This window comes from Physeter macrocephalus, unplaced genomic scaffold (assembly GCF_002837175.3).
Source record: "Physeter macrocephalus isolate SW-GA unplaced genomic scaffold, ASM283717v5 random_25, whole genome shotgun sequence".
Classification (NCBI taxonomy): domain Eukaryota; kingdom Metazoa; phylum Chordata; class Mammalia; order Artiodactyla; family Physeteridae; genus Physeter; species Physeter macrocephalus.
In genome coordinates, this window is record NW_021145308.1 from 48,610 (window position 1) to 75,354 (window position 26,745).

Sequence of the window (26,745 nt, forward strand, 5' to 3'; positions counted from 1 at the left end):
GGGGCAGTAGAGACTGTATCCTCAACCCCATATTTACCTAGTGAATAAAGGCGGATCCTCCACGAAGCCCGCACTGTCCCTAAACTCCCAACCTCCTCAGGGCTGTTACCCTCTCCCTCTGCCGTCGGTCCTCTCCCAGAATGGGAGTTCTGCGACCTCTTCCTAACCCTGGTTGCGGAGCTCTGCCCCCACCGGGCACCTTCCGGACTCCACGGGCTACAAACAGATCGCCTCTCTTCCGCGTTAGCGGGCTGCGTGGAGTGCACCCACCAGTAGCCAGAGCCACCGGCCCACTTAAAGGCATTTAGCGGAACCTGCTATGGTGGCAGCTGAGTCAAGACACTGGAGGGTGCTGCTTCCCCCTAGACTGTTATAGTGGTCAGTTCCTCCCGACACTACCGAGGTGTTGGCTTAGGCCAGGGAGGGAGTAAGAGAGCTAGGGAGGCCCCAGGGACAAGGACCGTGAGATAGAGGGGCCTATCAGCCGGGCTAAGCAGCTCCTGCTGTGTTTGATCAACCCACAGCTTTCTGCAGCTTCCGGCTGTGGAAAGAGCATTGGACCTGAGGCAGACATCTCAGCACCTAACCTTGAGCAAGTCACAACTGCTGAGGCTTTTCCCCATCTCTAAAGAAAGTGCTCAAGGAGCACACAGTAGGCTTAACTTCTCGTTCTCTCTCCTAAGGTGCTCCTCTTGTTGGGACCAGCTCAAACGTCTAATCTGTCTCCCAAACCTAAAAAGGGAGGAAACTGCACTAGAGTGGGCCCCAATATCAAGGCAGTTGCTGAGGCTGCCCTTGGGGATCCTTGAAGCAGCAGTCTGTGCAAATACACCACAGAGCTAGGTGATATGATCCTACGGTACACCCCAAAGTGGGCTACATCCTACTCTGGCCTCTAACAACTCCCAGAATCCCCTAAGTAAAAAGGAGAGGGGAGTAAGAGTTAGGAAATAAGAAGCACCTTCACAAACACACACACACACACACACACACACACACGCACACACGCATGCACACGGCAGAGAATAGCTGAGCCAGGAGGAGCTGAAGAAAACAGCTTTTTATTTGTTACTATAAGAACCAATTACAGAATCCGAGGTTAAAAAAACAGACAAAAGGTCTTTATTTCTGAGAACTGGCGTACAAAAGGCAGAGGGGACAAGGGGAGGGAAGGAAAGAGCGAGCATAGGCTGGGGTTGATACCAGCTTAGGGACCTCAAACTCCAAATAGGAAAGTCCGGACACCGGACAGGAAGAGAAACCCTCAATTAGGAAAAAAAAAAAAAAAAAAAAAGACCATGGCAGTCATGGCAGTGCACGCCCCCCCTCCCCCAACCAGATACCACCACCTGATATCTGTTTACTCTTCCCCTCCCCCATCCCCTTTCACAAAGGGAGGCAAAATTTTTTAAAAATTTAAAAACCCTCCCCCCCAAACTGTCCAAGACAACAGTGGGTCCTACCCCCCAAAACAGGCTAGGTTCCCACAATGGGCCAGTTCCTGCAGTCTGCCCTCCACCACCAGGCATGGAGAAGCACTGGAAGGGGACAAGCCTCCAAGTGCTAACACCAGAGGGCGTCCAACTCCTCCAAGGACACACTCACTTGCTCCCTCCCTCCTTCACTCCTCATTCCCTTTGATACTAAAGGGAAGGGAGGCTAGGTGCCCTGTGCACCCACCCTCTAGCTTTCAGCCCACCTCCCTTCCCCACAGATGCTCAATCTTCCAGGACAATGGGCTCACTGGTGCTGGCAGGATGTGAGGATGGAGGAAGAGGGACTGGGGGCCGCACTGCAATCAGTGGTGGCTTCACCTTCAGGGGCAAGTTGGGCCGGCGGGCAGCTCGCCGCATTTCCAGGTGGGTCAGAGCCTTCCGCAGGGCTCTGGCCAGGAAGAGAAGGGGGCAATAAAAAAAGCAAAGACCTTCAAGATGAAACCCCACATTCCACTACAATTCCACCTTCCAGCCCATTCCTTCCTAACATCCCCACCCCGCAGCCAGTCTTCGTGGAGCTGGTCTTGCTCAGATACTCCTTCCTATTTCCTTTCCCACATCCACCAATCTAGGTTGTCAACCTCTCAGCCCCTCCCATGGAGGGCTCCCTACCTGGTATCTTTTGTGGCCACAAACACCACAGGATTGGGTGCATCAGCTGGGTTTAGTTTCTGACGCTTGGCTGCTGGCTGTGAGCTTGAGCGAATCCCTGAGGCCAGAGGCCTTCCGTTGGCAGAGAAGGGGACTCCTGCCATCTGGAAAAGGATGGGGCAGCACAATGAGAGAGGGGACTCTCAGACACCTATCAGATATAAAAGCCCACCCAACTCAACCTGGCCCACCCCAGTCTGTCGACTCACAGTCTCATAGGCCCGTTTCACCATGATGCCCCCCAGTCCCCGGTTCTGGGTCAGCTGGTTTCTGTTGATCGGTGTCTTGGTACCCCGAGGTGTTTTTGGTTTCAGAGGTGCCTGGGCCACTGTCAGGAAAAAAAAAAGAAAGGAAACCTTAGAGAACGTTCACACTTTCTCTTCTGTATGCATCCCCAAAAGCAGTGATGGGGGAGGGGTCCGGAGAGTAATCACCAGTATTTCAAAAGTCACACATGAGTATGATCTTATCAGTCAGTATATAGTTATACTGGATAGCTTGTGAAAAATAACATTTTTAACCTACAAAAGTACAGTCTGTTAGACTAAACCTCTTTGGACTCAATGGGAAAAAAAAAGCAGGGGAAGAGAAGGATCTTGATGATAAAAGGACCGGGAGCCGGACACCACACCCTAAAGGCTCCCCATCCTATACCCACCCTTACCCAGATCTTTGACGATAGTTGCCAGGGGGAGCCGCACCAAAGGGTGAATCTTCAGTGGAGTCTTGGCGGCCTTGGGGAGTCGAATGGAGCCTGGAGAACAAAGATGAACGCTTTTGAAGGGGCTTCACTATTCAGGCCTCCTCTGGGGCCAGGAACCATGCCTAACCTCGTAACAAATCCTTTTGGCCTACTATCCCAACTACTGTCCTTAAACACCCAGAGAGACACTGGTCTCTGGCCAGAGCAACCCCGAACCTGCCACCAGCCCCAGCACTCCTGCCCTTACACTCTGCCTTGATGGCATTGGCATTGATAGGGGCATAAGGTCGTCGGGCAGCCCTCCTCGGTTGTAACAGGTCCCTGCACATGCGTCTGGCAAGACGGGTCAGCTTCGTGGTCTGGAGCAGGAATGTTTGCCTGTTCTTAGCCAGCAGCTTGGCCCGGTTGGCGCTGGTCGTATAGGGGGAGAGACTTTGGGCTTCGGGTCTGGACAAATGACCCCTCGAGTGTGGCTCCTGGAAGAAGGACATAGGAAAAGGGGAGAACACAGTCAGTCACCAAGGCTCCCTTCTTCCATTCTGCATGGAGGGTCTTTTATTCCTGCCTGATCTCTTTGCTGCCATCCCAACCTGCCTGGCTCCCCAACCACTCTCTAGTACCACCCCACCCCCACCCCAGTCAAGCCATCACCTTACTGGAGCTGGGTGTTCTGGCCTTCGCTTAAAGCTCACATCAATTAGCTCACTGCTCTCCCCAACCTGTCCCTCATCATCCATCCTTACTGTGGTGCCCCGAGCAGCCCCCTCAAGCTGGGTTGGGGTCTTCAGTCCCCCGTACTTCTTCCAGTAGATCCAACAGGAAGCACAGAGGCGGCACTGCATGTTGGGTGGGCCCCAGGCATACCACTGGGCAGACTGTGTGGCTGCAGGAGCATGGAGAGGAGGGAATGGTCCGGAGGCTACCTGAGCCTCTCAGGTTACTGGGCCAGAGCAAACGCCCGGCTCACCCCCGGCATCCCTATCCCTCCCTGGAACTCACTGTGGCAACTCTCACAAGTCAGGCCCTTCTGGAATCCAGCCCCATTCATGCCAGGTTTTGAGCCCACAGAGATGATCTGGTTAGGGTTTGGTTTGGTGCTAATGGGGGAGAAACCAGGAACCGGTCAAGGAAAAGAATCCACTTCCACTTTGTCTCTATAATTTGACCGCGTCTCCGGCCCACCCCCCAATCACTTAGGAAAGCACAGGTTAGGGGCAGAGAAGGGAAACATGCCTGTCTCCCCTACCCATCACACTTACTAGGTGGGGATGTAGACTTGTTTTAGTTTGCTGTCTGCTTCAGCAGCTTTCAATCTTTTCTGCAGGAAGGAGAAAAAGTAAAAAGGATCAGCGCATCTCAGCAGGGAGGATGTCATCAACTTCAAAGGCAAAGGTGAGTAGGAGGCCTCTGGTCCAGCCTCCCCAGCCCAGACCTTACCTGCTGAATGTATCGGTCTGTGGTTTTCCACATGTAATAAAATTGAACTATGCTGGCCAGTGACTTCCAGGGTAGCTGAGGAGGCATAAGGAAGAAGGATGAGCTGCTATCTGGCCCCTGGTCCTGGTTCCCTCACCTGTCACCTCTTCCACCTCTCCTCCTAGCCCTATCCACTTACAAAGTCCTGGCGAATATCATTGAAATCCTTCCCGTACTTCTCCAGGGCCTCCTCAAATAGCATGGCCTCTGAGGCTGACCATTCCTCCATCTCATCCCGACACAGCACCGGGCCCCCCTGGGGCACCAGGGTCGACATGGCCTTAGCCAGGTCGTAGCCGTTCCTTTGCAACGTATCCATGGCGTGAAACTACAGGAAAGGTGGGAAACAATGCTGATGACCTGAAACCCTCAACACCACTCCTCTGTTGCTCTTTAAATACTCCCACTCCCTCGGAGATACCCTCCTCCCCGCAGAATCCCAAGGCTCTGCAGGTCGCCAACAAAGCCCAGCCTACCAAACTACCCACCAACTTCTGCTCACCAGAGTGATATCTCGGGAAGCGGCGGCTGCACTCATGTGCAAGCTTGGCTGCCGAATGGAGCTGCTGCAATCTAGGGCTCTTGCGAAGGTCCCCACAGCCCTAAGGGAGAGAGTGAGAAGTCAGGGAAAGAAAAAAGCGCGAGCGGGCTGAGGAACCAAGCCAGACGCGAAAAAGGGACAACACCCAGGCAAAAAATAAATAAATAAAGTCCATCTCTACGAACATGAATCAGAACTATGTCCACACCACCCCCAGCCCATCTGCCCCATCCACCCACCCCTCACCGGGCCACCACAAGAAACTGATCAATCTGCCGGTCTGTGAGAGGGTTGTCTGGATCCCACACTTTCATCTCCATCTTCTGTTGGTTCCGATTATCAGATTCTCCTGGGGAATGGGGAAATGGTATCATCGGGGAGGATAACAGATGTCTTGACAAAGTAACACCTCGTCTCCTCCTTGGATTCTGTCAGCCACCTCAACTCTCAGACTTCTCTTCCCGATGTGCCCATTTGCCCCTTTCCGGTTCCTAAGGTCCCATTCTGCCAGGTTCACAACATAGAGCCATGCAGACTGTATACCACACAACGCCAGGGCACACCATTCAGAGACTCTGATGTTACAGAACCCCGTAGCCATAATACAGTGCCTCCTGCTGCATACCCTCTGCCAGGCGATCTGGGATCTCAGCTTGGTATTTGCAACCAACTCGAATCTCCCCCTGATCAGCTAGAAGTGTCTTCTGCACAGGGTCAAACACCAGTGAGTAAAAAAAGCAGTCCTGGAGATGGAAAGAGAGAAGGTAAGCAGGGCAGCAGTCCTCATAGGCAGGGGGCAGTGGGGCATATCCAGAGTTCCCAAGAGAGGCAGCCGTCCTCATAGGCAGGGGGCAGTGGGGTGTATCCGGAGTTCCCAAGACAGGCAGCCTGTCAACCTGTACCTCATCCCAGTCAGACTTTCTTCTTGCCTTTCAGGGCAATACCCACTTCCCTCCCTCTCCTCCCGACACCTCTTTCTCACCTCCTTTTCCAGGTACTGGCTCAAGATATCTGTCTCGTTCAAGAGGGTCACACTGCATTTCCCCCTACAGGAGAGAGGTCAGAAAACCCTGGGTGAGCTCCTCATTTCCTCTGTACAGCAGCTCCAATACACTAGTCCCTCCTTTCCACCTTCTAAATAAGTGCATGCAGGCCACAGTGGCCCTGATCGGCCTATACCTTATGTGGGTGGCTGGTAACGATTCGAACTGCCGAGAAAGAAAAAGCTCCCGGTGCTTCAGTTGATGTCGCTGCTGTTCCGACACCCCTGGCTGCTTTGACTCCTCCTCAAACTCCCCTGGGAGATTTAGGAGGAAGACGCCGAGTCAGAAACTAATTCAGAAAGAAGCCACCTTAGAAGCTCTAACCCAGGGAAAATATTTCCTGTCTCACTTGTTTTTCTCACATTCCCTAGGCACCTGCCTCTCACACCACCAGCTTTCCCTCTTAGCTTCCCCACCCCCACCCCCGTTACAGATCCTCCCAACTCTCCATCACTAATCAATGTTCTTAGCGAAGAGCTGCTGAGAGTACAAAGACTGCCACAGAAATACATCAAAGACCCAGGTGCCAATGCTCAGACACCACTCATACAGCACAAATCTGCTCACATGAGACCCAGCAAGAATATCCCACCTGTCTCTTGCTAAACTAGACTGGGGTCCAGAAATCCAAATAAAATAAGTAAATAAAAGCACCACACAGGAGTGTGTTTACCAGTTCCTCTTTGCAAATTTCAGGAGACTTGGCTCTTAAATGTCACATTCGACCCTAACTATCCCTTGTTTTCTACTTGGCTAACAATCGTTTGTTTGTGGGGCTTTCAAGGACAGTACCTCTCAAGCCAGTGCCAACACCTTCCTCCCCAAGGAGCTGCAACTTGCCCTGAAACCTTGGTGGAAGGGGTTAACTTGGCTGGGTGCCAACCAAACAGGGAGGGGGCAAAAGAGCCAAAGGCCCAGGCTCATTGGTGCATTGTTCCCAACCTCAGGGAGAAAGGGGGGTGTGCAGTAGGCTCCACCTCTCGCCTGCCTGTGTGCTCCGGAAACCCTGCCCTAATGGCAAGGGGGACCACCCCCCCACACACCCTTTCTGATTGGACAAGGCCAAGGTCAGCCCCTGCCAGATGGGACTGGAAACCCCAGAGGGCCGGAGAACTTGGTAGGCCCAGGTCCTCATTAACCCCTTCATGTCCAAGGCCCAAAAAAGCCTAAAATGAGAAAAATAATTTAGGAAGAACAAGAGAAAGGGGAAAGAAAGCCAAAGCAGAAAAAAAAAAAAGAAACTAAGGGAAACGGAAAAATATGTATCTGAAAAGATGATGAAAGCATAAAGAGAAGTAGGATAGGACAAAAAGAAAAGGGAAAGATGTAAAGTGGAGTAATGGCGAAGCCAGGATAGGTGAGAAAGAGGAAAAGTGCAAGAAAACTTTCCTGGCTTCCTATTTATTCTCTCCCACCCATGTATCCTTACCACCTCATGACCACAAAAAAGAACAACCTGCTTCCCTGTTATGCAGACTTCTAAGTACGATCTCTTCCTCTTCACCTGACCTTCACAGTCACCACCCATTGTCCCAACATAACCAAAACTGTCCCCCAAGAGTCCTGCTTCTCTAAAGCTCCTCCTCATCCCCTATTTAAATACTATCATCTCTTAAATACACACTCACACACAAGCCAAATTCTGGCTTTCCTTATCATGGCCTCTCCACCCTGCTCCCAACCCAACGTGTAAAAACAGGCCTCCCTCTGCGGACCAGGCATTTACCACCCACAAACTAACACCCCTGCCGTGGGCATGCTACCAAGAGAAACACCTGCAGGGACATGTGCAGGCTTCAGATCATGGGCAGGGGGAGATGGGGGGCCGGGGGTGGGGTACAAAGACACTTACTGGCATTACTATCAGCCAGGCTGTTGAGGCTACTAGAAATGTCCCTTCGCCGGAAAAGGCACACAACCTTTGCCTCCACGTTTCCATTTGCAGTCTAAGGGGAGAAAAAATGGTGGTGAAAACTGATCATTTGAAAGTGGGAATGCATAAAGAAGAGACTAACAACAGTGAACAAGTCTAAAGGATGTAAGAAAAGCCCAAGAAATTATGAATCAAGAGATTTACATTTAAGGACAGAATTCCAAATCTCTTTCCTTGGCCCCCAAGAAACAGAATAGCAAAGTTCCCACTAAGCTCTCAATAGCCTTTCCTGAATGTGTGGAATGAATGAATAAGTGAATGAATGAATATGAATGGGTACTTAGGATAGGGTTTGTGTTATCTCTCTCTCTCTCTCTCTCTCTCTCTCTCTCTCACTCTCTCTCTCTCTCTCTATTCACCGGAAGTTAGAGACCTCAGAAGAAAGGAAGTTGGTGGGGGTGGTGGCGGGACTCTGCTCCACTCACCTTGTTGAGCTCTTCAATCCTTCTAACCAGGTAAGGATTGCTGGAGGAGTTCTCAAAATAGACGTAATCTGTAGGAGGGGGTGGGGAAGAACCGGGAAGATCAGAGGAGTAGATGGGAGAGCCGAGCACCAGAGCACCAGGGTGGGAGGAGCGAAAGCAGGCCCGAGTCGACCAAAAGGAGATAAGGGTCTAGGTAGAGAGGACGCGGAAATGTGAAAGTGGAGAGACTAACAGAAAATAAGGGAAGGATGCCCCACCCTCCACCCCTACCACTGAGCTCTAAAATCATCTCTTCACTCAAAAGTGAGCCTTCAGGAGGAGACAAGAAGCAGGGGGTTCCCCAGCAGTCCCCACCACTCAGCGATGGAGTTGCATCCCAGTCTGGGCCAAGCGAGCAATTGTTCACTCCTGCGCAGGGCCCCCACCTTTGCGAACCGAGGCGCACAATAACGCCTGGGAAGAGGAAACCTCCCAACGGCTCCCCCGCAGGTGGCAAAGCGGTCGCCCCGGCCCTCCGCGCCCCCTGCCTGCCCTGTCAATTCCTTCAGAACCACTTTCCCAAGCCCACTCCGCGACACCGGCGGCCCCAGACTCAGCCCCGCGAGTGCCGTCGGGCCGCCCGAAGCCTCTCCGGGAGTCTCGGTGCCCAGCCGAGTCGCGATCCCCGCGCCCTCCCTTCCCGTGCTCCCGGTTCCGGTTCCGGTCCGCGTTCTGGACCACGCCGCCCCAAACGCGGCTCCCCGCGCCACCGGGTGCCGAGCCTCTGCGATCCCGGCCCCCGACCTCTCCCGCCCCGGGCCCCGCAGCCCCTACGCCCGGTACTTACCCCCCACCCGGTACATGTTGGCCGCCATGGCCGTTCCCGCCGCCGCCTCCGGCCGCACAAAGGGGTCCGGGAGGCTCACTGGGGCAGGGCTCGAAGGAAGCCCGGAGTGCGGGGCTGGTGCTTCGCAGAAGTCTCAGTCGGGCCCGCGCAGCCGGCACCTCCGCCGCCTCAGCCGTCGCGGTTCATCCCGGCCCGCGCTGTCGCCGCCGCCTCTGCCGCCTCTAGCCCGGGACGCCGAGGCCGGCGCCGGCCCGCTCGGCTTCTTCCGGAAGGAGCTCGGCTTCCGCCGGACCGGGGCCAGGCTGCAGCTCCCCCCGCGCTCGCCGAGCCCCGCCAGACGTTGGACTCGGAGGGCCGCCGCGAAGGCTTGCCCTGCCCGCCTCGGGGTTCGCCTCCTTCCGGAACACCTTCGGTGGATCCGCAGAACAAGGCCCAGCGCTCGGCTCCGGTCGGAGAACGAGACCTCAAAGCTCGGCTACTTCCGGAAGAAGTTCGGCTCCCTCCGGCCAACCGCGGCCCGGCGCTCGGTTATTTCCGTTGCGGCTCGGCCCCGCCCCCGAGGGCGGGGAGAGGAGTTGGGCTTAACTCTTTCCTCGCCGGAGTGCTGCAGCTCCGCATGCGGCCGCGAAAGACTCGAAGCGCCTTTGCGCTTCTCAGAGTTATTTGCAAGCGGCTTTGCCTGTTATTTGCATGCGGCTTTGCCTGTTATTTGCATGAAAGGTCTACTCTCCCTCACCCTTTCCGCATTCCCCTTTTCCTTCCTCCCCATCCCCACAAAGGCCCTAGGCGCCCAGCCGCGCCCCACAAAAGGACCGGGAGGCGACTTTGCTTTTGGTTTATTGCCCCTCAGCAGGCAGCGGGAGTCAGGGCCCCGGCTGGGGCTGCCCGGCTCAGCCAGCGGGTCTATACAGTGTGTGCAGGGGTGCCGTTCGCCCCCTCCAGGGAAATGCGCTTTGGGGAATGTCTCGAAGTCGAGGACAGGGTCGGCCCCGGTAATGGGGAATCTGGGTGGGGCGGGGCCACGCTGCAGAGCCTGTGGGTCCCGTAGGACAGCGGTCAGACGTCGAGAGAGGAGGCGGGGGACAGGGAGGGGGTTCGAGAGGGCGTTGCGGGCGCCGGCCCCGCGCCCCCAGGGCCCAGCACTCGCCACTGGAAGATGCTGGCGTCCTTGCCGCCCAGCGAGACGAGGTGCGAGTCGTCGTGCGTGAACCGGACGCTGGTCACGTGGCTGCCGTGACCACCGTACACGAGGCTCGGCGCCTGGGCAGGAAGGAAGGTCGAGCTACAGCGGCCGCGGAGCCCTGGGACCCCTCCCGCCCGGCCCCGGAGGCCCCGGGAGGCCTTACCTTGGCACGGGCGCACGGGTACTGGAAGAGGTGCACTTTGCAGAAGTCGTCGGCCACAGCCACCACGCGCTCGTTGTGGGAGCGGCACAGGGAGTTGATGTCGGTTCCATCCGAGCCGTCAGGCCACACGCCTAGCGCAGCGGCCAGCCTCAGCCCGGCCTCCCGGCCGCCACCCACGGTCCAGAGCGGCGCCGCATCCGGCGCTCAGGCGGCCCGGCCACCCACCCACCCACCGGCCGCGCGTTCCAGGCAGTCCTTCCCGGTCCCGAGGGCCGGCCGGAGGGGCCTCCTGGGCTGGATCTGCCAGTTGCTTGACGCCCACCCCTCTACACCTGTCCAGCACTGCGAGCCCGGGACGGGCTGCACCTTGTCCCCGCATCGCTCCCACAGGGTTCCGCGGCCCTGGGCCCCTGCTCACCGTAGACATGGAAGCCCAGCACGCAGGTGTAGGTGGCCCACTCCCGGTCTCGGCTCTCATAACGATTCCTCAGCAGCTTACAGCCTCCAGCCACGTCCCCTGGGGAGAGGGAGCCCACCCAGCTCAGCTCTCACCCTGCCCTCAGTGGGGAAGATGCCACGGAAGGGCTGGAAAGACTGGCTTGAGGCGGTGGCACGTGATCTGGCCAGGGTGGTAGCCCTCAGCCCAGGGCAACACCCAGCGCCATGTGCTTCCTGAGTTCTCAGCTGAAGTTCTCCTGTTTCTCATCAGTTCCTCCTCCCCTGATAATCAATCCCTCGACACCTGTCCTGAGAAACTTTTCCAAAACAATCTTTTCCTGGTGCATTTTTCAACTCCCGCAAGGCCTTGTGGGAACAAGACATGGTGCAAAACTGTGTGTGTGGTTTGTCCAAATGACAACCTTTCTCCTATGTGTAGAATTCTGACTCCACTTCAAACCCATCTCCACCTCCCTGTCTGACTGCCCCTCCAACTGGAGTTCCCCCACATCTTCTCCTTCATCCCCTCCCAACCAGGAGCCCCCTCACATAAATAAAACCCACCCCTATTACCCTCTCCCCATGCCCTCCCCTACTGTCACTCACAATAAAGGATCTCATAGTCCCCAGAATTGGACATGATGAAGTTCCCATCCTTGGACCAGTCAAGGTGAGTGATGAAGCTGGAGTGACCCTGGGAGCAAGGGTCAAGAGACTAACAATGTAGCCACCATTTCCCATCCCCTCACCCTCCTAAAGTACATTAGTTTACCTGCTATGGCAATGCCCCGCCCTCCACCCCAGCTTCCTCACCACACAGCGGCCAAAGCGGCTGGACTTGGCACCATCACTGGAAACGCTATAGATGTAGATCATGTTGTCATGGGAACCGATGGCCAGGTACAACCCATCTACAAAGACAGTCACTCAGAGAGGGAAGGGCCAGGGATGAGTCTAGGTCCGGGGTGGGGGTGGCTCCCACCTGGGCTGTACCGGACCACTGAGAGCTGCTCATTGCCATCAGTGATGTCGGACACGATCTCTCTGGTCTCTGTGTCCAAAACTAGCCACCTAGAAGGGAGGGGGGTGGAAAGCAGGTGTGAGAATACCTGTCCTGAGCAGGGTAGGGGTTGGCAAGTCAGAGAGCCTCAGAGACACCAAAAGGAAGGCTATGATGTAGACAGGTTATCTATCATTGCAGTCTTATGCTGGAAAGTGAGAAGGGGCTATGGGCAGATAAAAGCTGAGGGGCTCCTGATGCCATCTGAAAGGGAGAACAGGGGCCCAACTACCAGGGCCTTGTGGAGTCTGTTAAGCCTGTCACTTCCCTGTGTTAGTCTCTCCTATGCCCCTCCCATCCCCGCTGCTTCTCTAGCCTGAGCTGCCACCTCCTCCACTCCCAGGCTTGGAGGGGAGAATGGATGGGGGAGGGTGTGATGACAGCTGCCACAGGAGAGCAGGGGAGACCCGGGCTGCAGGGAAAAGCACTGAGAAGAGGGAGGGTGCAGTTGGGGCTCCTGAGCAGGCAGCGATCACACTCCTCCACCCCCGCCATTACCAGAAACCCTTCCCATACCTCCTGCTTTCCCCTCCCAGGAGTCCTGGCTCCCTCTCACCTCCCTGTGTTCAGTCCTACGGCCACAACTGCCCCACTGGGGTGGAAGTCAGCACAGAGACCAGTCTCCTGGGAGGGGGGGAAAGGTGAATTCAAGAAGATGCCTTTCTAGTGAGGGAACTAAGATGGATACCTTGTCATCTCGATAACAATGTCAAAGCCTCCTCCTCTCAAGGATGAGAGGGACAGGAAACCTGGGATGGAGGCAGGGTATCACTGGAGCCTAAGCAGAGGTGCTACTCAAAACACTTAACAACCAGAAGTGACACCCCCTCAGCTGTGCCGGAGATTAACCATCAGTTGCTGGATCAAGAGGACGTCTAAGGGCTGGGGGGAGGGCACTGCTCAGGGGGCACTGGAGGCATCAGTACAGAAGAATGAATATTTTAGCAGCCAGTACAGCCACACCAGTACAAACAGGCTGCCTCTGGGAGCAAAAGGGAAGGGGGTTTGGGGAAGGAGTGGTGGCCACAGGGGTCATGGTGGGCGTGACACTGAGGATCCGGGGACACAGAGCTCTACCTTGAGGTCGATGCTCCAGGCCAGCGCATGGCCCTCCCCATCCCACAGGCAGAGCTGCCGGTCATGGCCACAGGTGAGGAAACGGTTCTGGAAGGGATGTGTGCAGAGCCCCCAGAGCTCATCCGTGTGACCCTGCAGCAGAGCATGTGCTGTCACCTCTGCCCCTCCCCAACAGCCCTTCCCTTCCTGCTCCCTCGAACCCTTGGCCCCCCCAACCTGGATTACAGGGGAGAAGCCCTGGTCCAGATCTCCCCTCAGCAATGCATTCTTCGTGGTTCCCACCAGCAGCTCAGAGCCAAGGCCCTCTGCAATGGCCCGCACGGCCCCAAAATGTTCAGGAATCTGCAGAGTGGTGGCAGAAAGTCAGGGGCCCACTGACCATTCCTCTTCCCTCTCCTTCCCTTGACCCCAGCCCAGCCCTCACCTCAGCTTCCTGGAGGGCCACCAACCCGGGCCCCCACTGGACCAGCCGGCGGTCCCGCCCACCACCACTCAGCACGGTCCCATCCCGCCGGAGACACAGGGCGAAGATAGAACCTTCGTGAGCGTGCGCCTGGGCCACAATCCCATAGGTCTCTGTTGGCAAAGTCTTGGGTGGGTCATGCTTTTGGGGTGCAGGGAAGTAGGGAACAGGAGCAGCCTAGGCCGTCACAATAGAGTAATAACTGCCAGCTGCTGAGTGCCTAGTCTGATCCTCGGCTCTTCTCCCCAGTTTACACACTGGACAACCAAGGCTCCAAGAAGTGAGGTAACTTCCTAAAGGCCAGACAACTAGGGGCGAAACTGGGATTTGAACCCAGGATCTGGCACACTCCAAAGCCCCAGCAGCCCTCTCTGCCGTGCTGCCCCCTGCCCTCCTAGACTAGCCCCCCAGAGGGCCCCACCCTCTGACAGAGCACAATCAATTCTCACAGGAAAAGGATGGGAAATCCTCTCCTCTGTTTTCACAGACCCTCTGGGGAACTAGCCTTCCCAGATGCCACCCCGAATCACATACCTTTGGCCCCACCCCTGCCTGGGGTCCTGGAATCTGAGAGGCTCCGCCCCCAGGTGAGAATGTTCCCCTCTGAGTCCCCTGTGAGAATGTCTCCATCCGGAAGGAACACAAAGCAGGGGATAAACTTGGGTTTCTTGTATTTCTAGGGGCCAGGCGAGCAGAGAGCAGAGGTCAAAGACACTACAAGTCTCGGGACAGTTGGGAGTTGGGTAGCATCAGGGTCTACAGTACTCAGACCAAGACTTCCATCGCCACTCTGCCCTCCCCCACCACCCTGCACCCATCCACACCTCACCCCAAAGACACCCTGTTTCCTGGTGAGGGTCCCGTTCCCAGGAACCCCTGCTCCACCACTCCAGTTCCAGAAGTGGACGTGGGACTTCCCGCTGGTGACAATGCAGCTGCTGTCGCGAGGGTTGAAGCCAACGGCCAGGACTGAGTCATTTGTACTCTGAAGGGAAGATACTGGATTCAACCACCCCAAGCCCTGGGCACCTTCATTCGACCAGAGTCTCTTCAACTGGCATCCTGACAACTGCTCTGCAGAAGTCCAGAACCCTCAGGACAACCCTTCCTCCAAGGCCCTGGTCCCCTAAGAGCGCTACTGTCAGTGACTCGCTCACTAATGCCTAACACGGTGTCCCTCACAAGGGCAGAACCTCCGTGGTCCCCACTTCACAGCCTCAGAGAGGCTAGGAGGCTTGCTCCAGGGGACCAGGCCAGAAAGGAGGTACGGGGAAGTCTGGAGCTCTCTGCACCCCACCACTCCCAGCACCTCAGCAGGCCACCTGGACACCTCACCTTGATCTCAGCCAACTTCGTTCCCCGGCTGCAGTCCCACACAGACAGCATGTGCTCATTAGAATCATCCACCACACAGAGGAAAGCACCCAGATCCTGAAGATGGGGGACACAATAGAGGGGCCGAGTAAGGCCTGGAGGTCTCAGGGTTCACGGTCCAAATTAGGCAAGGGGTTTCACGACAGGCTGAGAGAGCAGAAGGGGCCACATTGTCTCTTAGGAGAACCAGCTGGGTGGGGCTCAGGAAGGCCAGGACTTCTGAGGCTTCCTGGTGAAGTACAAGGAGGGGGTTCCCGGACGAGGAAGATGGGGGCCTCGAGGCGCCGGGGCCAGCTCACCGCAACTGAAAAGGCCAGGGCCCCCACACCCCGCTCGAAGGCCCCCAGGCCGATCTCCTGCAGCTTCAGCAGCGTCTCTGAGTCCCAGACGTGAACCACAGGCTGCAGGGGCTGGTGGAGGAGAAGGGGTCAGGGGTGTGAAGGACAGCTGGGCTGGAATCTCATCCTGTCTGCCTGGCGTTTGACTGTGGCCTTACCTTTCCATCCTTATCCACTCCGGCTGTCTGTCCTGAGGCTACACGCACACCATCAGGGTGAACAGCCAGGCTAAGTGGGGGAGGAGACACTCTAGGGAAGGGGGTCGGTCTCTCAAGACCACCCAGGCCACTCTCCTCTCCAGCTCCTCCACACCCACCCAGACCCTCTTCCTTCCAAGCCCACCATCCCCATGCCTAGAGCTGCCCACTACCAAGCCCTAGGACCCTCACCATCGAACGCAGTCCGTGTGCCCCCGGTAATGTCTCTGGCCGCCACCTCCAGGACCCCCTGGGCCTCCCCCGGGCCGGTACAGCACCACCACACAGGCGATAAAGTAGACCACCTCCCCAGAGCGCAGCACAAACAGATTAGAGCGGGAGTCACGACCCCGGTACCCGTAACTGGAGTAGGGATCATGGTCAAGGAAAGGGTCAGATCAAGAGCACCATGAGGAAAAGGAGAGAAAGACAAAGCTCTGGCTAGCAGCGCCATTGGCAGAGGATGGAAGGGGGGGATTCAGAGGTCTCACTCTCCTTGCAGACCCAGGAGGAGCAAGGGGTGGGGGCGTTCCATGATGGGAAGGGTGGTCCCCATGGGACTGGAAGGGGCAGGATACACCCAATCAAGGCTGAGGGTCTCCGGGGGTGGGCCGCTGGGCAGCTCCTCGAGGCTGCGGATGCCAGACGGGATGTACATGGTAATGGGGCGGCCTCGAAGGAACATCTTCACTGAGATGCCTTCTACAGAAAAGAGAAGGGGGTGTCAATCGCCACCGTGTAGCTTCCCTTCCAGGAAACCCAGAGCAGAACTCAACCCGCCATACCTCACAGGTCCCCCACGATAGCTCCTGGGGCTGCAGCCCAAACCCTAACCCCATCATCCAAGTTCTTTCAGATCCCTCTATACATACCTAAATTATAATTGCTCCTCCGAGATCCAGGACCCCCAGGGCTGGAGAGGGGGTCTTTTCCCCCACGGCTGTTGCGAAGAAAGAAAAGCACAGGGATTGGGGTCAGGTCCCAAGACATAGTCGTGGAGCGGCAGCACGTAAGAAAGCAGGTTACCCTAGAGATCACAGTCACCTCTGCAGACTTTCAGTTTGCATTGTGAGCATTCAGGGCTCAGATGGGGACTTTTAGCTGCATTTAAGGCATGGGAAGACTGAGGCTAAAGAGGTTGAGTAAGCCTGTAAGAGGCAGGGTGGGGTGACACTTTCCTCCAGACCACCAGGCCTCTGGCTATCAACTGCTTCATTTCCCCATCTGTAAAATGGGCCTTTAGTGAATCCAGAATGTACATCAGCCCTGCCTTTCAGGGATCTGAGAGGTAAGCAAGAATAGTCCTCATCTCTCAAGGGGAAAGTGACAGGTGAATTCCAAAGATCACTGTCCTTAGGTGATAATAAGGTGACGATCTCACTTCAGAGAATAAAAGAGAGACCAAGGATAGGGCTAGAATGAACACTCAGGCGTCCTGGGGCCTGTACACACTCTGAGACAACTATGCTCAGCCACTAGGATTTCCCCTTGCTCTCTAGAAGTAAAGCTTGGTACGTTGGGCTGTGGGAGAAGGCTGAGACTCTGAGGACCATCACCCATGAAAAATCACGGGTGCTTTTGGAAAACCCTCTTGGAATCTTGAAGGTTATGTTGTGATATGGTGGAAAGGGCAGGGGAACTGGAGTCAGGAAGAGTTGGGTTGGAATCCTGGCTCTAGCTGTGTGACCCCGGGCAGATGACTTACCCTCTCTGAGCCTGCTTCCTCACCTGGACAATGATCAGCATGAGACCACCTACCCCCCAAGGATGTCGTGGGGACTGAATGAGATGGAGGAGGTCGAGGGTTTAGCACAGTGCCGGGTACACAGCAGGCGCCCCAGGAGTGCTTGTTCCTTTCCTCCTGTTGGGCAATGAGGTCCCCCCCACCCCACCCAGGGAAGTGAGGTGAGGGATGTGGAAAGTCAAGAACCTGAGCCTGGGGTGGGGCGGGGTGGGGGGAGGGGAGCCTCGCCCACCTCTCTGTGCTCCCTGACCGCAATAACAGGTTGGCCGAGGAAGCTGCCTTCCGGGAGAGTTTCTGGCGAGGCCGCTCTGAGGGGGATGAGGAGGAGGAAGAATTTCTCCGTGGCCTGGTCAGAGCACAGTGAGCAGGTGAAAGTCATTCCCTCGGATCGTGCTCCCCACTCCTCCCTCCCCTCCCAGCCTCTGCCGCAGGACACTCACGTGTCAGTTCGCTGTGGGGGCTGCACCAGCCTGAGGAGCCCTGGGGGGCCCGGCGAGCCAGTGCCACTGCTGCTGCTGCCCCCTCCTTCAGACTGGGTCCCACCAGGCTCTTCACCGCCCCCTTGCGGGGCTGCGGGCCCGTTGCTCAGGCCAGGGGGGCCAGGGGATGACTCCGTCTCCACCTCTGTCTCTGTCTGGGTGCCTCGGCTCACCGAGGAGGGGCTGCATGTGGGTGGCAGTCCCGGGGGAGCTGCAGGGCTGCTGGGGAGACAGTGCATCAACCCGATGCCCCTGGAGGCCCCGGCAAAGGGGAGGAAGAAGGTTTGACAACATGTACCTGTCCCTTGTAGGGCCTGGTGTGCCAGGGTCCTGCAGGGAGGTGGGAGGCGCCTGCAGCCGCAGCAGGCGAAGAGCTTCTGCCAAGGCTGCCTTTACCAGCTCCATCTCCTTCTCCTGAACCTGAAGCCGCCGGCTCAAGGACTGCAGGGCCTCCTGAGCAGGGCCCTCACCTGGGAAAGGGGCAAGAAGCAGTCAGAATGTACCCACCACCTGGGGAAAGGCTTGAGGGGATTCTCTCTGCCCCCAGCTGTGCATTTGTCCAACAGGACCGGCCCCCTTCGAGCAGCTCCAGGCTTGGATGCGCTCCCAGAGGGGAGGAGACGGTGGTAAAGGATCAAGGGCCTCCTTGTGGCAGGGCAGGCGAGGAACCTGGCAAAGCTCCCTTCCTGCTGCCGTCCCAGCCTCCGCAAAGACAGGGACTACCATGGAGTACCAGAGGGAAAATATGGAGTACTGGCGAGGAACGTGGGAACCACAGGCAGAGGCGCAGTGCTGGTGAGGGACGACAGGGCCCAGCCCAGAGCAAGCTCAGGTCTCCAGAGAAGGCAGAGAAACTGAGAGGGAGCACCCGGAGAAAAGGGTTGGGGGGGGGACACAAGAGTACAGTCATCCTGAGGACTCAGAGAAGGAGAAGACATCTAGAGTGACAGGAGAGGGTATGAGTGGAGAGAAGAGTTATAGCGAAGGTCCCAGGGTAACAGTGGGGGTCAGAAGTAAAAAGACCCAAAATACCAGGAAAAGAGGCCCAGAGTAACACAGGAGGTAGGGGAATTTTCGAGGGGCCCAGAGTAACACGGGAGGTAGGATGACGTTGGGGAAGTCCGAAATGACAGCTGGAGGACCCAAGTAACTAGGGAGAGCGACCTGAGGAACAGTGGAGGATGCTGAGAGCCCCCGGGGCCGAGGAGTACGCGGGGACGCCCCGAACAGCCGTCGGGCAATGGCAGCGCCCGACCGGCCGGCGCTCTGGGAAGGGGCACGCCGCCCGCCCCGCCCCGTACTCACCGGGCCCCCCGGCCCCGTCCATCCGGCCCCCGGCTTGCTCCGAGCGGCGGTGGCGGAGGAGGAGGCGACTAAGCCGCGGGGGCCATGGCCAGAGAGAGGGGAAAGGGAAGCACCCAGGGGCGCGCGCGCAAGGGAGCCGAGCCACCCCCCGGGGGCGCTGTCGGGCGTGGGGTAAGGGCCTGGAGGGGGCGCTGTGGGGCGGGGGCCGCAGGCTCCGGGGCCCGCCGGGGCCTCGGACTCTCCCGGGGCCGCTCTCGGCTCCCGGGGGTGGGGTGGCGGGGCCGTCCTGGGCCCCAGCGCCGCAGCACAAACAGGCGCCGGACGCGAAGCCGCCAGGAAGCGCGGGAGGGGAGGGGGGGGGCCGGGCCGCCTGGTAACCCCTCCCTGTCCGGGCCTCGCAGCTCGTTTCGGGGGCGGAGCCAACCCGCTAACCCCCGGCCCCCTCCGGCCACCGCCCTCCAGGCCCTTCCGGGATCCTGGCCCTCGGCCTCCCTGGGGACCTGGGAAAGAGCGCGGGCCGTGAGGTCTCCCGCCGCCAGCCCCTAGCCAGTCGAGGCAGAACCGACCAGCCCCTCCCCACTTCCGCGAGAGGGCAGGGGCGGGGTCACGAAATAGGCTTTTTGCCTGGGGGCGGGGCTTTTCCTAAGGGGCAAGGCCAAGGCATCCCGAATTGGGACTGGCAGGGGACAGGGCAGAGGGTTATTAAGGCTGTGGCGGGAGGATGCCCAGGGTATTGGGGTCAGGGTGGCATTAGCCCAGCTCAAGCCGGGCTGGGCTGACGCAGCATCCTGCCGCGGCCAACCCCTGTCCCTGACAGCTCTGCTGTCCCTTGGGCAGAGATGGGAGATGGCGCCGGTGCTGCCCCTGGTGTTGCCCCTCCAGCCCCGCATCCGTCTGGCGCAGGGCCTCTGGCTCCTCTCCTGGCTGCTGGTGCTGGTCGGTGGCCTCACCCTCCTCTGTAGCGGGCACCTCCTGGTCCAGCTGTGGCACCTTGGCACCTTCTTGGCTCCCTCCTGCCCGGTCGCTGTCCTGCCCCAGGTTGCCTTGGCAGCCAGTGCAGTGGCTCTGGGCACAGGACTGGTGGGTTCAGGAGCCAGCAGGGCCAGTCTGGATGCAGCTCAATACCCTCCTTGGCGAGGGGTCCTGGGTCCACTGCTGGTGGCTGGCACAGCTGGTGGCGGGGGGCTCCTGGTTCTTGCCCTGGGGCTAGCCCTGGCTTTACCTGGGACTCTGGACACAGGACTGGAGGAGGGCCTGGGGACTGCCTTGGCTAACTACAAGGACACAGAGGTCCCCGGACGCTGTCAAGCCAAACGGCTGTTGGATGAGCTGCAGCTGAAGCACCACTGCTGCGGGCGCCATGGGTACAAGGATTGGTTTGGGATCCAGTGGGTCAGCAACCGTTACCTGGATCCCAATGACCAGGACGTGGTTGAGTGAGTGATTTGCTTCTCTTCCTCCCTCTTCCTTCTTCTCCTCTTCCTCCTTCCTTGAAACCCCACCTCACCCAGACAGGCAATGAATAGAGTCTAGTGATTGAGAGAATGGGGCACAGCTCTGCCATGTTTTAGCTGTGTGACCCAGGGCATGTTACCAAACTGCTCTGGGCCCATTTGCTTGTCTGTAAACTGGAGGTGATAAAAGTACCACCTTACAGAGTTGTTGTAAGGATAAACGAATTATGCATGCCTGGCACATAGTAAAGCAGTCATAAATGTCTCACTTGTTTTTTCCCTTCTCAACTCCTGTGCCCTGCAGCTTCTCCCCCAGGCCTCTATCTCCAGACATCCTAACACCCCTGCCCCTCCCTTTGCAGCCGGATCCAGAGCAATGTGGAAGGCCTGTATCTGATTGATGGGGTCCCTTTCTCCTGCTGTAATCCCCACTCACCCAGACCTTGCCTGCAAAGCCAGCTCTCAGACCCCCACGCCCACCCCCTCTTTGATCCCCAACAGCCCAACCTAAACCTCTGGGCCCAAGGATGCCATGAGGTGCTGCTGGGGCACCTGCAGGGGCTGGCGAGCATACTGGGCAACATGCTGGCTGTTACCTTCCTGCTGCAGGTGAGTCAGCAAAGTGTCTGAGGCCTCCTCTGGGCCTCCTCACCACCTCCAACCCAGGGGCCCCTGGAACTGCTGACCCTCATTGACCTCTTGCCCCTTGCTTTCCCCACAGACTCTGGTACTCTTGGGCCTGCGGTACCTGCAAACAGCACTGGAGGGGCTCGGAGGAGTCATCGATGGGGAGGGAGAGGCCCAGGGCTATCTCTTTCCTGCTGGGCTGAAAGACATGCTGAAAACAGCATGGCTACAGGGAGGGGTGGCCCGCAGGCCAGCACCTGAGGAGGCCCCACCAGGAGAGGAACCTCCCAAGGAGGGTCTACCTGAGGCCTAGTGGCCTGGAGCTTGGGGTGGGGATGAGGGGTGGGGGGAAGGGGAGGGATGGACAAGACTGGAAACCTCACAACTCCTTATAGGCTCCAGGTGGGGGAGGAAGGATCTCGGGGATTAGAGGGTTAAGGATAGTCAGTGAGCTGGACTGCGGTAGGAGAGAAAACCAGGTGTCCTAGGGCCTAGCCCTTGGCCAGAACCACCAGGGAAGAACAGAAAGAAAACAGGGTGGTGGGAAAGTGACACGGGAAGGACCGGAGGCTGCTTCTGGTGCACAGACTCAATAAAGCTTTTGGACTGAAGCCACTGATCTTTCTCTTCAAGGGGGTGGGGGCCCTGAGAGAACTGATTTCCGTCTGATGGAGAAGCCAGGACTCCAGGGGTTTGACCTGGTAAGGATCAAATGCAAGAACCTGACATGGGAAGTGAAGGAAAACAGAAGCCCCTCCACGTTGAGAGTTTTTATTCTGGAGGTTGGTGGGGGGAGGGGGTCAGCATGCTCAGGTGGGGAGGGTCCAGCCCAGCTCCTCCAGCCCCCCAGTGCATGCCCAGCCCCAATAAGTTATCCAGTCACTCAGCCGCCCTCCCTCCCGAGACTCTGTTTTCTGCTCCGCCCCAGACAGGGCCCATCTGGCTCAACACAAGGGCCGCTTGTCCCTAGCCTGTGGGCAGTGCCACAAGGCAGGCTGGGGGAGGGGAGAAGCAGCTGGGCCACGCCGTGGGGTTGAAGGGGCAGAAGGGCCGCCCCTGGCTCCGCGGGGTCAGGACTTGGAAAACCACATCCTGGGCAGGCCAGGGATCCAGTCCCCCAGATCTGTGTCTGATGTGGTGGTGGGCAGTGTAGGGCCGCCATCACACCTCGACAGCTGGGTCTGAGCCTCGGCCCTGGCGCTGTAGCTGCTCCTCCTGCTTCATCTTGGGCTTCTCTGTCCGCGTATGCCACACCAGAACCTGTCCCGAGAGGTTTCAGTTAGAGCCGGGCCCAGCCACAGCCAAGCCTCTGGGGCACTCAGTGTAGAACGGATTCTCCAACCCCCTCGACACACACCAGGTTGGCTGCCAAGTATGAAGGGTGGGTGGGGGGAGGCTCTAGTGCCTCTAAAATGGGGCTTAATCCCTTACCCTCTCTGTGTCACACGGGTGCCAGGAGACAGAGTGGCAGGAAGACCACTTTCCTTCCCTGCCTCCCAGCTTCCTCTTCAGGAGAGCAAGCAAGGTTGAATCTGAGCCCAGGAGGGTCTCTCCCTGTTCAAACACCCATCCTTGATCCTACTCCCCAGGGCCTCATTCCACTTCTCCCATCACCCGTCCATCCCACAGTCAGATTTCTGTGCCCACCTCCACCCCCTTACCCGAGTGCAGTTGGCAGCCCGCGGCTCCAGGTCCTTGGGATCTACAAGGTGGCTCAGGAGACTGCTCTCCAGGTGGCCCCGAGCAGCAGTACCATCGAACCGGGCGTTGGGTTTAGCCAACAGCAAGGGCAGGGAGACAGCAAACCCCGCCATATCCACCGGGAAGGGCCTGTTGGGCTCCCACGCCGTGTGGAAGCCCACAACCCGGCCATCCTGTACGCGAGGGCCCTCGAATCGCAGGCCGCCCACCAGCCCCACTGGCCACACGGAGACTGCACGGGTCCAGCGCATCTAACAGAAGTCAGGAAAGAAGAGACAGACAGGAGGTGGCCCAGAGGAACGGGAGCGGCAGGAAGGACCACTTGAGTCACTCTGCCCCACCGCTCCCCACTCCTCACCTAGGGAAAAAGATGAAGCGGGCCCCCCTGGCCTGTGTCCCCAGCCCCATCTCAGTGCTCACCTCCTCAAAGAGTTCCCGGCTGTACGTGTTGTCATCATCAGCAAAGTACACGACTCCCCGGGTGCCTGGTGGCGGTGGATCCTTCTCTCCCGCCACAGCGCCCCCTCTGCTCCGGAGCCAGTCCAGGGCCCTGTTCCGTTGCTCCACACCTCGGGGCCGAACCCAGCCTGGCTCGCCCTCCCGGAGCCGCTGGGCCTTGGGGGTGAGGACGGCCAGGTGTGTGAAGAGGAGGCCAGAGGCCGCCAGCAGCCCTGAGACCAACGGGGTGGGGCCCTCAGCATCCTCTACCAGCAGCCAGTGCAACCGGGGCACCAGGCTTAGGGTCTGGGACAGCCGCACCAGCTCCGCCTTCTGCACCAGCCTGCAGGGGGAAAGATGCAGGAGGGAGAGGGGTAGGCACCATTTGCCCACTCCAGAGGGTACATATGGCTTCTCCTGGGCCACTCCTAGCACCCCACCACCCCCACTGTGACCTTTCCCCGACCAGCACCCAAACTCCCTGTTCTTTTCTTTGTCTTGTTTTGTTTTTTGACCGAGCCACTCAGCTTGCAGGATCTTAGTTCCCTGACCAGGGATGGAACCCATGCCCACCGCAGTGGAAGCGCTGAGTCCTAACCACTGGACCGCCAGGGAATTGACTCACCTGCCCTGTTCTTAATGTCCATGTCTGTCACTCACCTCAACCCCAGGGCTCTGACTATAAATTAAGGGCACAGCCTTTGAAATCAGATCTGGGTTTGAACGCCAGTTTTGTAACTTATTAGCTGAGACATCTGGGGAGATGGCTCCATCTCCCCAAGCCTCAGTTTCCTTGGCTTTAAAATAACAGTACTGTACAACAATGTTGTTTTAAAGATTAAATAAGATCATGACATTTTAGAATACCAGTAGGACCATGTTCTTTGCCACCTATGCTTGGATTTCCAGGTAGAAGGGTTTAAAGGAGCCCTTTGGTTCATTCCTCTCCAGGGGATGAAGATTTATCCAAGTTTAGACAAGAAACTGGGAAGGGAGGGGCCCAGTCTCTTGCAGGCTTCTTTACCCTTCAGATGGGCCTGCCCCCACCAGGCTTGATGGTGTGTGTAGGGAGGTGGAGAGGGTCTAGAGATGCCCTGGCGTAGGTGGGTCAGCCATCTGATTCCAGGCAGATGTCAGCAGCCCTTTGGGCTAGATTCAAAACCACATTCCCCAGTTGGTTGGTATCACTAATAACGCTACGTTTTATTTAAAAAAAAAAAAAAAAAAAAAAAGGAACACACTTAGCACAGTGTGGGGCAGAGAGTAAACACACCGCAAATAATAGCTGGTGTAACTATTTCTAGACCCCCGTATGACTGCAGGGCCAAGTCCTTTTCTACTTCGATTTAGTCAAGGGGTTCCCAAACTTTCTCACCAAAGGCTCCCTAAAGAGAGAGAGCGAACTCACTGGCAAGTTCAGAATTTCTTTGCAACTTTATTGTTCTATCTTAAAATTTCTCAGGAATATTGTATTCTACTTCACAGCACGTCCCTGTCTATTTTAATAGAAAAACATTTTCCCACAAATCTTTGAGTAATGATGTCGTTCATTTAGCCTGTCATAAGGCATGCCTTAGCTTGAGGAACATCCCCTGGCCCAGCGCCTCCCGAAACTCATCATCGACCCCAGCCTCTTGGTCCATGCAGATCTTGGGTGCATCACAGCCCATACCTGGCATAGGTGGGGGTAACAACATAGATAGTAGGCAGAGCCTCAGGTTCAGGGGGCTGGGCAGGGGCAGGGGGTGGGCGGCGGAGATCGGCTTGCAGCTGGGAAATCCTCAGATCCTTCTGCCGAAGCTGTTCTGCTGCTGCCCGCAGGGGAGAGAGGCAGTCACATGGCTGGCCTGGTCCCAGGAAGCAGGGATGGGGGCAGAGAACCACAGTATGTTCAGCATCCCAAAGGGCCATAACCTTTTGTTCAACTAGTCAGTGCAGGGCTCTCTTTACAACTTCTCTAACAGCTTTTCTACGCCTTGGGTGGTGGGGAGCTCACTGCCTCAATTAGCAGTCCGTCTCCGACTTTAACAAGTCCATCCATTACAGTTTTCATTTGGCTATTGAGCTGATTATCTGCCTCCATCCTTTCTACCTGCTGGTCCTCATTCTGCCTTCTGGAACCATAAAGATAACAAGTTGATCTCCTAAAAACAGGACAGTCTTTCGAACACCTGAGGATCATGCAGTGGCCCAGTCTCTAAATCCCTGCATAACAGGCAGGGTTCAATCTGTTCCGCTGGCTGTGTGATCAAAGACTCATTAAATTCATTGATTTCATCATTGGATAAATATTTATTGAATGCTCCTCCTGGGAGGCACTGCCTTAGGTGCCTGGGATGCAGCAGGAAGCCAAACAGACATGGTCCCTGCCCTCATGGAGGTTTCAGTTTAGTGGAGGAGCTGGACACTAAGCAAAGAAACAAATTAATAAAATTATTAGAAACTGTGGTAAGGGCCATGAAGGAAAATAGGATAGAGACTTAAAGAGAATCCAGATTAAGAAGAGTTACTTTAGCTAAGGTGGTCAAGGAAGGCCTGTGAGGCGGTGACATGGGAGCTGAAACCTGAAGGATGAGAAAGAGGCAGCTGGGAAAGAGCTGGGAGAAGAGCACCACAGGCAGCGGGGACAGGTTAAGTGCTTGGAAGCAATGAGCGTGGGGTTTTCAAGAAACTGTCATGAAGCCAGAGTGGCCGGAGCAGAGCGAGCGAGAGGGTTAGGAAATGGAGTTAGAGAGGCAAACCGAGGCAGGATCATGCGGGGCCTTGCAGGCTCTGAGAAGGAGTCTGATTTCAACCGAGGTGCGGCGGGCAGCCGCGGTGCGTTCTAGAGAGGGGAGTGCGCCCGGCGGCCGCAGAGGGCTGTCGGAGGGCCGATCCGGATGAATGGGGTCTGCGCAGGGGTTCATCCCCAGGGCGGGATGCTCGGCGGCGGGTGCCCTCGGGCCGACCCGCCGCACCCCCGCCCCGCCCCGCTCACCGAGCTGCACCAGCGCGTAGAGGAGGCCGGCGATCGACACCAGGAAGTAGGCGAGGAACACGTTCTTCAGCTTCAGCTTCATGGCCGCGCCACCGCCGGCGCCTGGGCAGGCGGGGTCCTGCAGGCACGAAGGTCCCCGCCCCCAGCCCGCAAGCCCCGCCCCTGCAGCGGCCCCGCCCCTTGTCCCGCCCTCCTCCCGACCTGCTCCCAGGAGCTGGAGCTGGCAGCAAACGTCGCGGCCCACTTCCGGTCAGTCTGCACACTCCCTCCCTCCGGGTTAATTTCCGCTCCCACCGCCTAGTTCTGGGAACCACGGTAGTGGGTGACGTCACATCCGGCGTATCAAGCGCGCGCGGCCGGCGGCCAGAAGCCAGGTAGGGTACTTGGGAGTGGCTTTGGGACCCTCCCCTTGATCTCTAGTCCCTCTGCGCAGATTTTCTCCTTATAGTCATTCATTCATCCATTAGTCACTGCAGGTAGTAACAGTAGCTCAATACATACTTGTTACATGAATGAGTGAAATCTAGGGCCTATCATGTGCCAAGCCTGTGCCCTGGGTGTCTCATACAATCCTCACTATAATCCTTTGATTATAATTTTAATACAATTTAGATTATCACTCTAAAAATTGAT

At 57.3% G+C, this 26,745-nt stretch overlaps 4 protein-coding genes across 10 annotated transcripts; 1 reads left to right on the plus strand and 3 right to left on the minus strand.

The window, feature by feature from the left end:
* Window positions 1–1,045: 1,045 nt before the first annotated feature.
* Window positions 1,046–9,578, minus strand: MTA2 (metastasis associated 1 family member 2). 2 transcript variants are annotated; one of them, XM_024133356.3, is made up of 19 exons: window positions 9,095–9,578; window positions 8,269–8,336; window positions 7,763–7,856; window positions 6,047–6,164; window positions 5,850–5,913; window positions 5,493–5,610; window positions 5,114–5,216; window positions 4,829–4,928; window positions 4,466–4,654; window positions 4,288–4,362; window positions 4,110–4,168; window positions 3,850–3,947; window positions 3,594–3,733; window positions 3,098–3,326; window positions 2,812–2,901; window positions 2,357–2,475; window positions 2,109–2,251; window positions 1,745–1,884; window positions 1,046–1,263 (listed from the first exon to the last, which is right to left on the minus strand). In XM_024133356.3, exons 1-19 carry the CDS (start codon window positions 9,120–9,122, stop codon window positions 1,217–1,219), a joined length of 2,022 nt encoding a protein of 673 aa, XP_023989124.1. In that variant the 5' UTR covers window positions 9,123–9,578; the 3' UTR covers window positions 1,046–1,216. The 2 variants fall into 2 exon arrangements, with proteins under 2 accessions (XP_023989124.1, XP_023989125.1); XM_024133357.3 differs by having other exon boundaries at window positions 1,046–1,884; window positions 9,095–9,577.
* A 337-nt stretch (window positions 9,579–9,915) lies between these two features.
* EML3 (EMAP like 3) lies at window positions 9,916–19,240 on the minus strand. Of its 3 annotated transcripts, none has more exons than XM_024133389.3 (22): window positions 18,916–19,240; window positions 17,909–18,080; window positions 17,572–17,829; window positions 17,364–17,477; window positions 16,260–16,327; window positions 15,966–16,089; window positions 15,580–15,750; window positions 15,349–15,418; window positions 15,152–15,262; window positions 14,814–14,909; window positions 14,308–14,463; window positions 14,013–14,154; window positions 13,440–13,591; window positions 13,232–13,357; window positions 13,016–13,147; window positions 12,495–12,562; window positions 11,861–11,949; window positions 11,692–11,789; window positions 11,485–11,572; window positions 10,859–10,957; window positions 10,441–10,571; window positions 9,916–10,354 (listed from the first exon to the last, which is right to left on the minus strand). In XM_024133389.3, exons 1-22 carry the CDS (start codon window positions 18,935–18,937, stop codon window positions 10,151–10,153), a joined length of 2,691 nt encoding a protein of 896 aa, XP_023989157.1. In that variant the 5' UTR covers window positions 18,938–19,240; the 3' UTR covers window positions 9,916–10,150. The 3 variants fall into 3 exon arrangements, with proteins under 3 accessions (XP_023989157.1, XP_023989156.1, XP_028339149.1); XM_024133388.3 differs by having other exon boundaries at window positions 17,572–17,832; XM_028483348.2 differs by lacking the exons at window positions 13,440–13,591; window positions 14,013–14,154 and having other exon boundaries at window positions 17,572–17,832; window positions 18,916–19,239.
* Window positions 19,241–19,438: 198 nt separating this feature from the next.
* On the plus strand, window positions 19,439–21,607 carry ROM1 (retinal outer segment membrane protein 1). Of its 2 annotated transcripts, none has more exons than XM_007109945.4 (3): window positions 19,439–20,351; window positions 20,732–20,978; window positions 21,091–21,607. In XM_007109945.4, the coding sequence occupies exons 1-3, from the start codon at window positions 19,762–19,764 to the stop codon at window positions 21,307–21,309; spliced, it is 1,056 nt and encodes a 351-aa protein (XP_007110007.1). In that variant the 5' UTR covers window positions 19,439–19,761; the 3' UTR covers window positions 21,310–21,607. The 2 variants fall into 2 exon arrangements, with proteins under 2 accessions (XP_007110007.1, XP_054938122.1); XM_055082147.1 differs by having other exon boundaries at window positions 19,439–20,279; window positions 21,091–21,310.
* A 149-nt stretch (window positions 21,608–21,756) lies between these two features.
* B3GAT3 (beta-1,3-glucuronyltransferase 3) lies at window positions 21,757–26,234 on the minus strand. Of its 3 annotated transcripts, none has more exons than XM_028483368.1 (5): window positions 26,113–26,234; window positions 24,808–24,943; window positions 23,118–23,478; window positions 22,658–22,948; window positions 21,757–22,256 (listed from the first exon to the last, which is right to left on the minus strand). In XM_028483368.1, the coding sequence occupies exons 1-5, from the start codon at window positions 26,192–26,194 to the stop codon at window positions 22,158–22,160; spliced, it is 969 nt and encodes a 322-aa protein (XP_028339169.1). In that variant the 5' UTR covers window positions 26,195–26,234; the 3' UTR covers window positions 21,757–22,157. The 3 variants fall into 3 exon arrangements, with proteins under 3 accessions (XP_028339169.1, XP_028339168.1, XP_023988866.1); XM_028483367.1 differs by having other exon boundaries at window positions 24,808–24,946; XM_024133098.2 differs by having other exon boundaries at window positions 24,808–24,982.
* Between the last annotated feature and the right edge of the window lie 511 nt (window positions 26,235–26,745).

What these genes read in the sequence shown, in the direction of transcription:
- MTA2 (XM_024133356.3), bottom strand. Translation starts at nt 9,122, where the DNA reads ATGGCGGCCAACATGTACCGGGTGGGGG. An exon ending in TTACCAGCCACCCACATAAG is followed by an intron (nt 5,914 to 6,046) that starts GTATAGGCCGAT and finishes TCTCTCCTGTAG; the next exon opens with GGGGAAATGCAGTGTGACCC. An exon ending in AACTATCGTCAAAGATCTGG is followed by an intron (nt 2,476 to 2,811) that starts GTAAGGGTGGGT and finishes TTTTCCTGACAG; the next exon opens with TGGCCCAGGCACCTCTGAAA.
- EML3 (XM_024133388.3), bottom strand. Translation starts at nt 18,937, where the DNA reads ATGGACGGGGCCGGGGGGCCCG. An exon ending in GGAAACAGGGTGTCTTTGGG is followed by an intron (nt 14,155 to 14,307) that starts GTGAGGTGTGGA and finishes CCTGGCCCCTAG; the next exon opens with AAATACAAGAAACCCAAGTT. An exon ending in TGGCCCTCCAGGAAGCTGAG is followed by an intron (nt 13,358 to 13,439) that starts GTGAGGGCTGGG and finishes ACCACTCTGCAG; the next exon opens with ATTCCTGAACATTTTGGGGC.
- ROM1 (XM_007109945.4), top strand. Translation starts at nt 19,762, where the DNA reads ATGGCGCCGGTGCTGCCCCTGGTGTTGCCCCTCCAGCCCCGCATCCGT. An exon ending in AATGACCAGGACGTGGTTGA is followed by an intron (nt 20,352 to 20,731) that starts GTGAGTGATTTG and finishes CTCCCTTTGCAG; the next exon opens with CCGGATCCAGAGCAATGTGG. An exon ending in CTGTTACCTTCCTGCTGCAG is followed by an intron (nt 20,979 to 21,090) that starts GTGAGTCAGCAA and finishes CTTTCCCCACAG; the next exon opens with ACTCTGGTACTCTTGGGCCT.
- B3GAT3 (XM_024133098.2), bottom strand. Translation starts at nt 26,194, where the DNA reads ATGAAGCTGAAGCTGAAGAACGTGTTCCTCGCCTACTTCCTGGTGTCG. An exon ending in GCCGGGAACTCTTTGAGGAG is followed by an intron (nt 22,949 to 23,117) that starts GTGAGCACTGAG and finishes GACTTCTGTTAG; the next exon opens with ATGCGCTGGACCCGTGCAGT. An exon ending in GGGCTGCCAACTGCACTCGG is followed by an intron (nt 22,257 to 22,657) that starts GTAAGGGGGTGG and finishes CTCTCGGGACAG; the next exon opens with GTTCTGGTGTGGCATACGCG.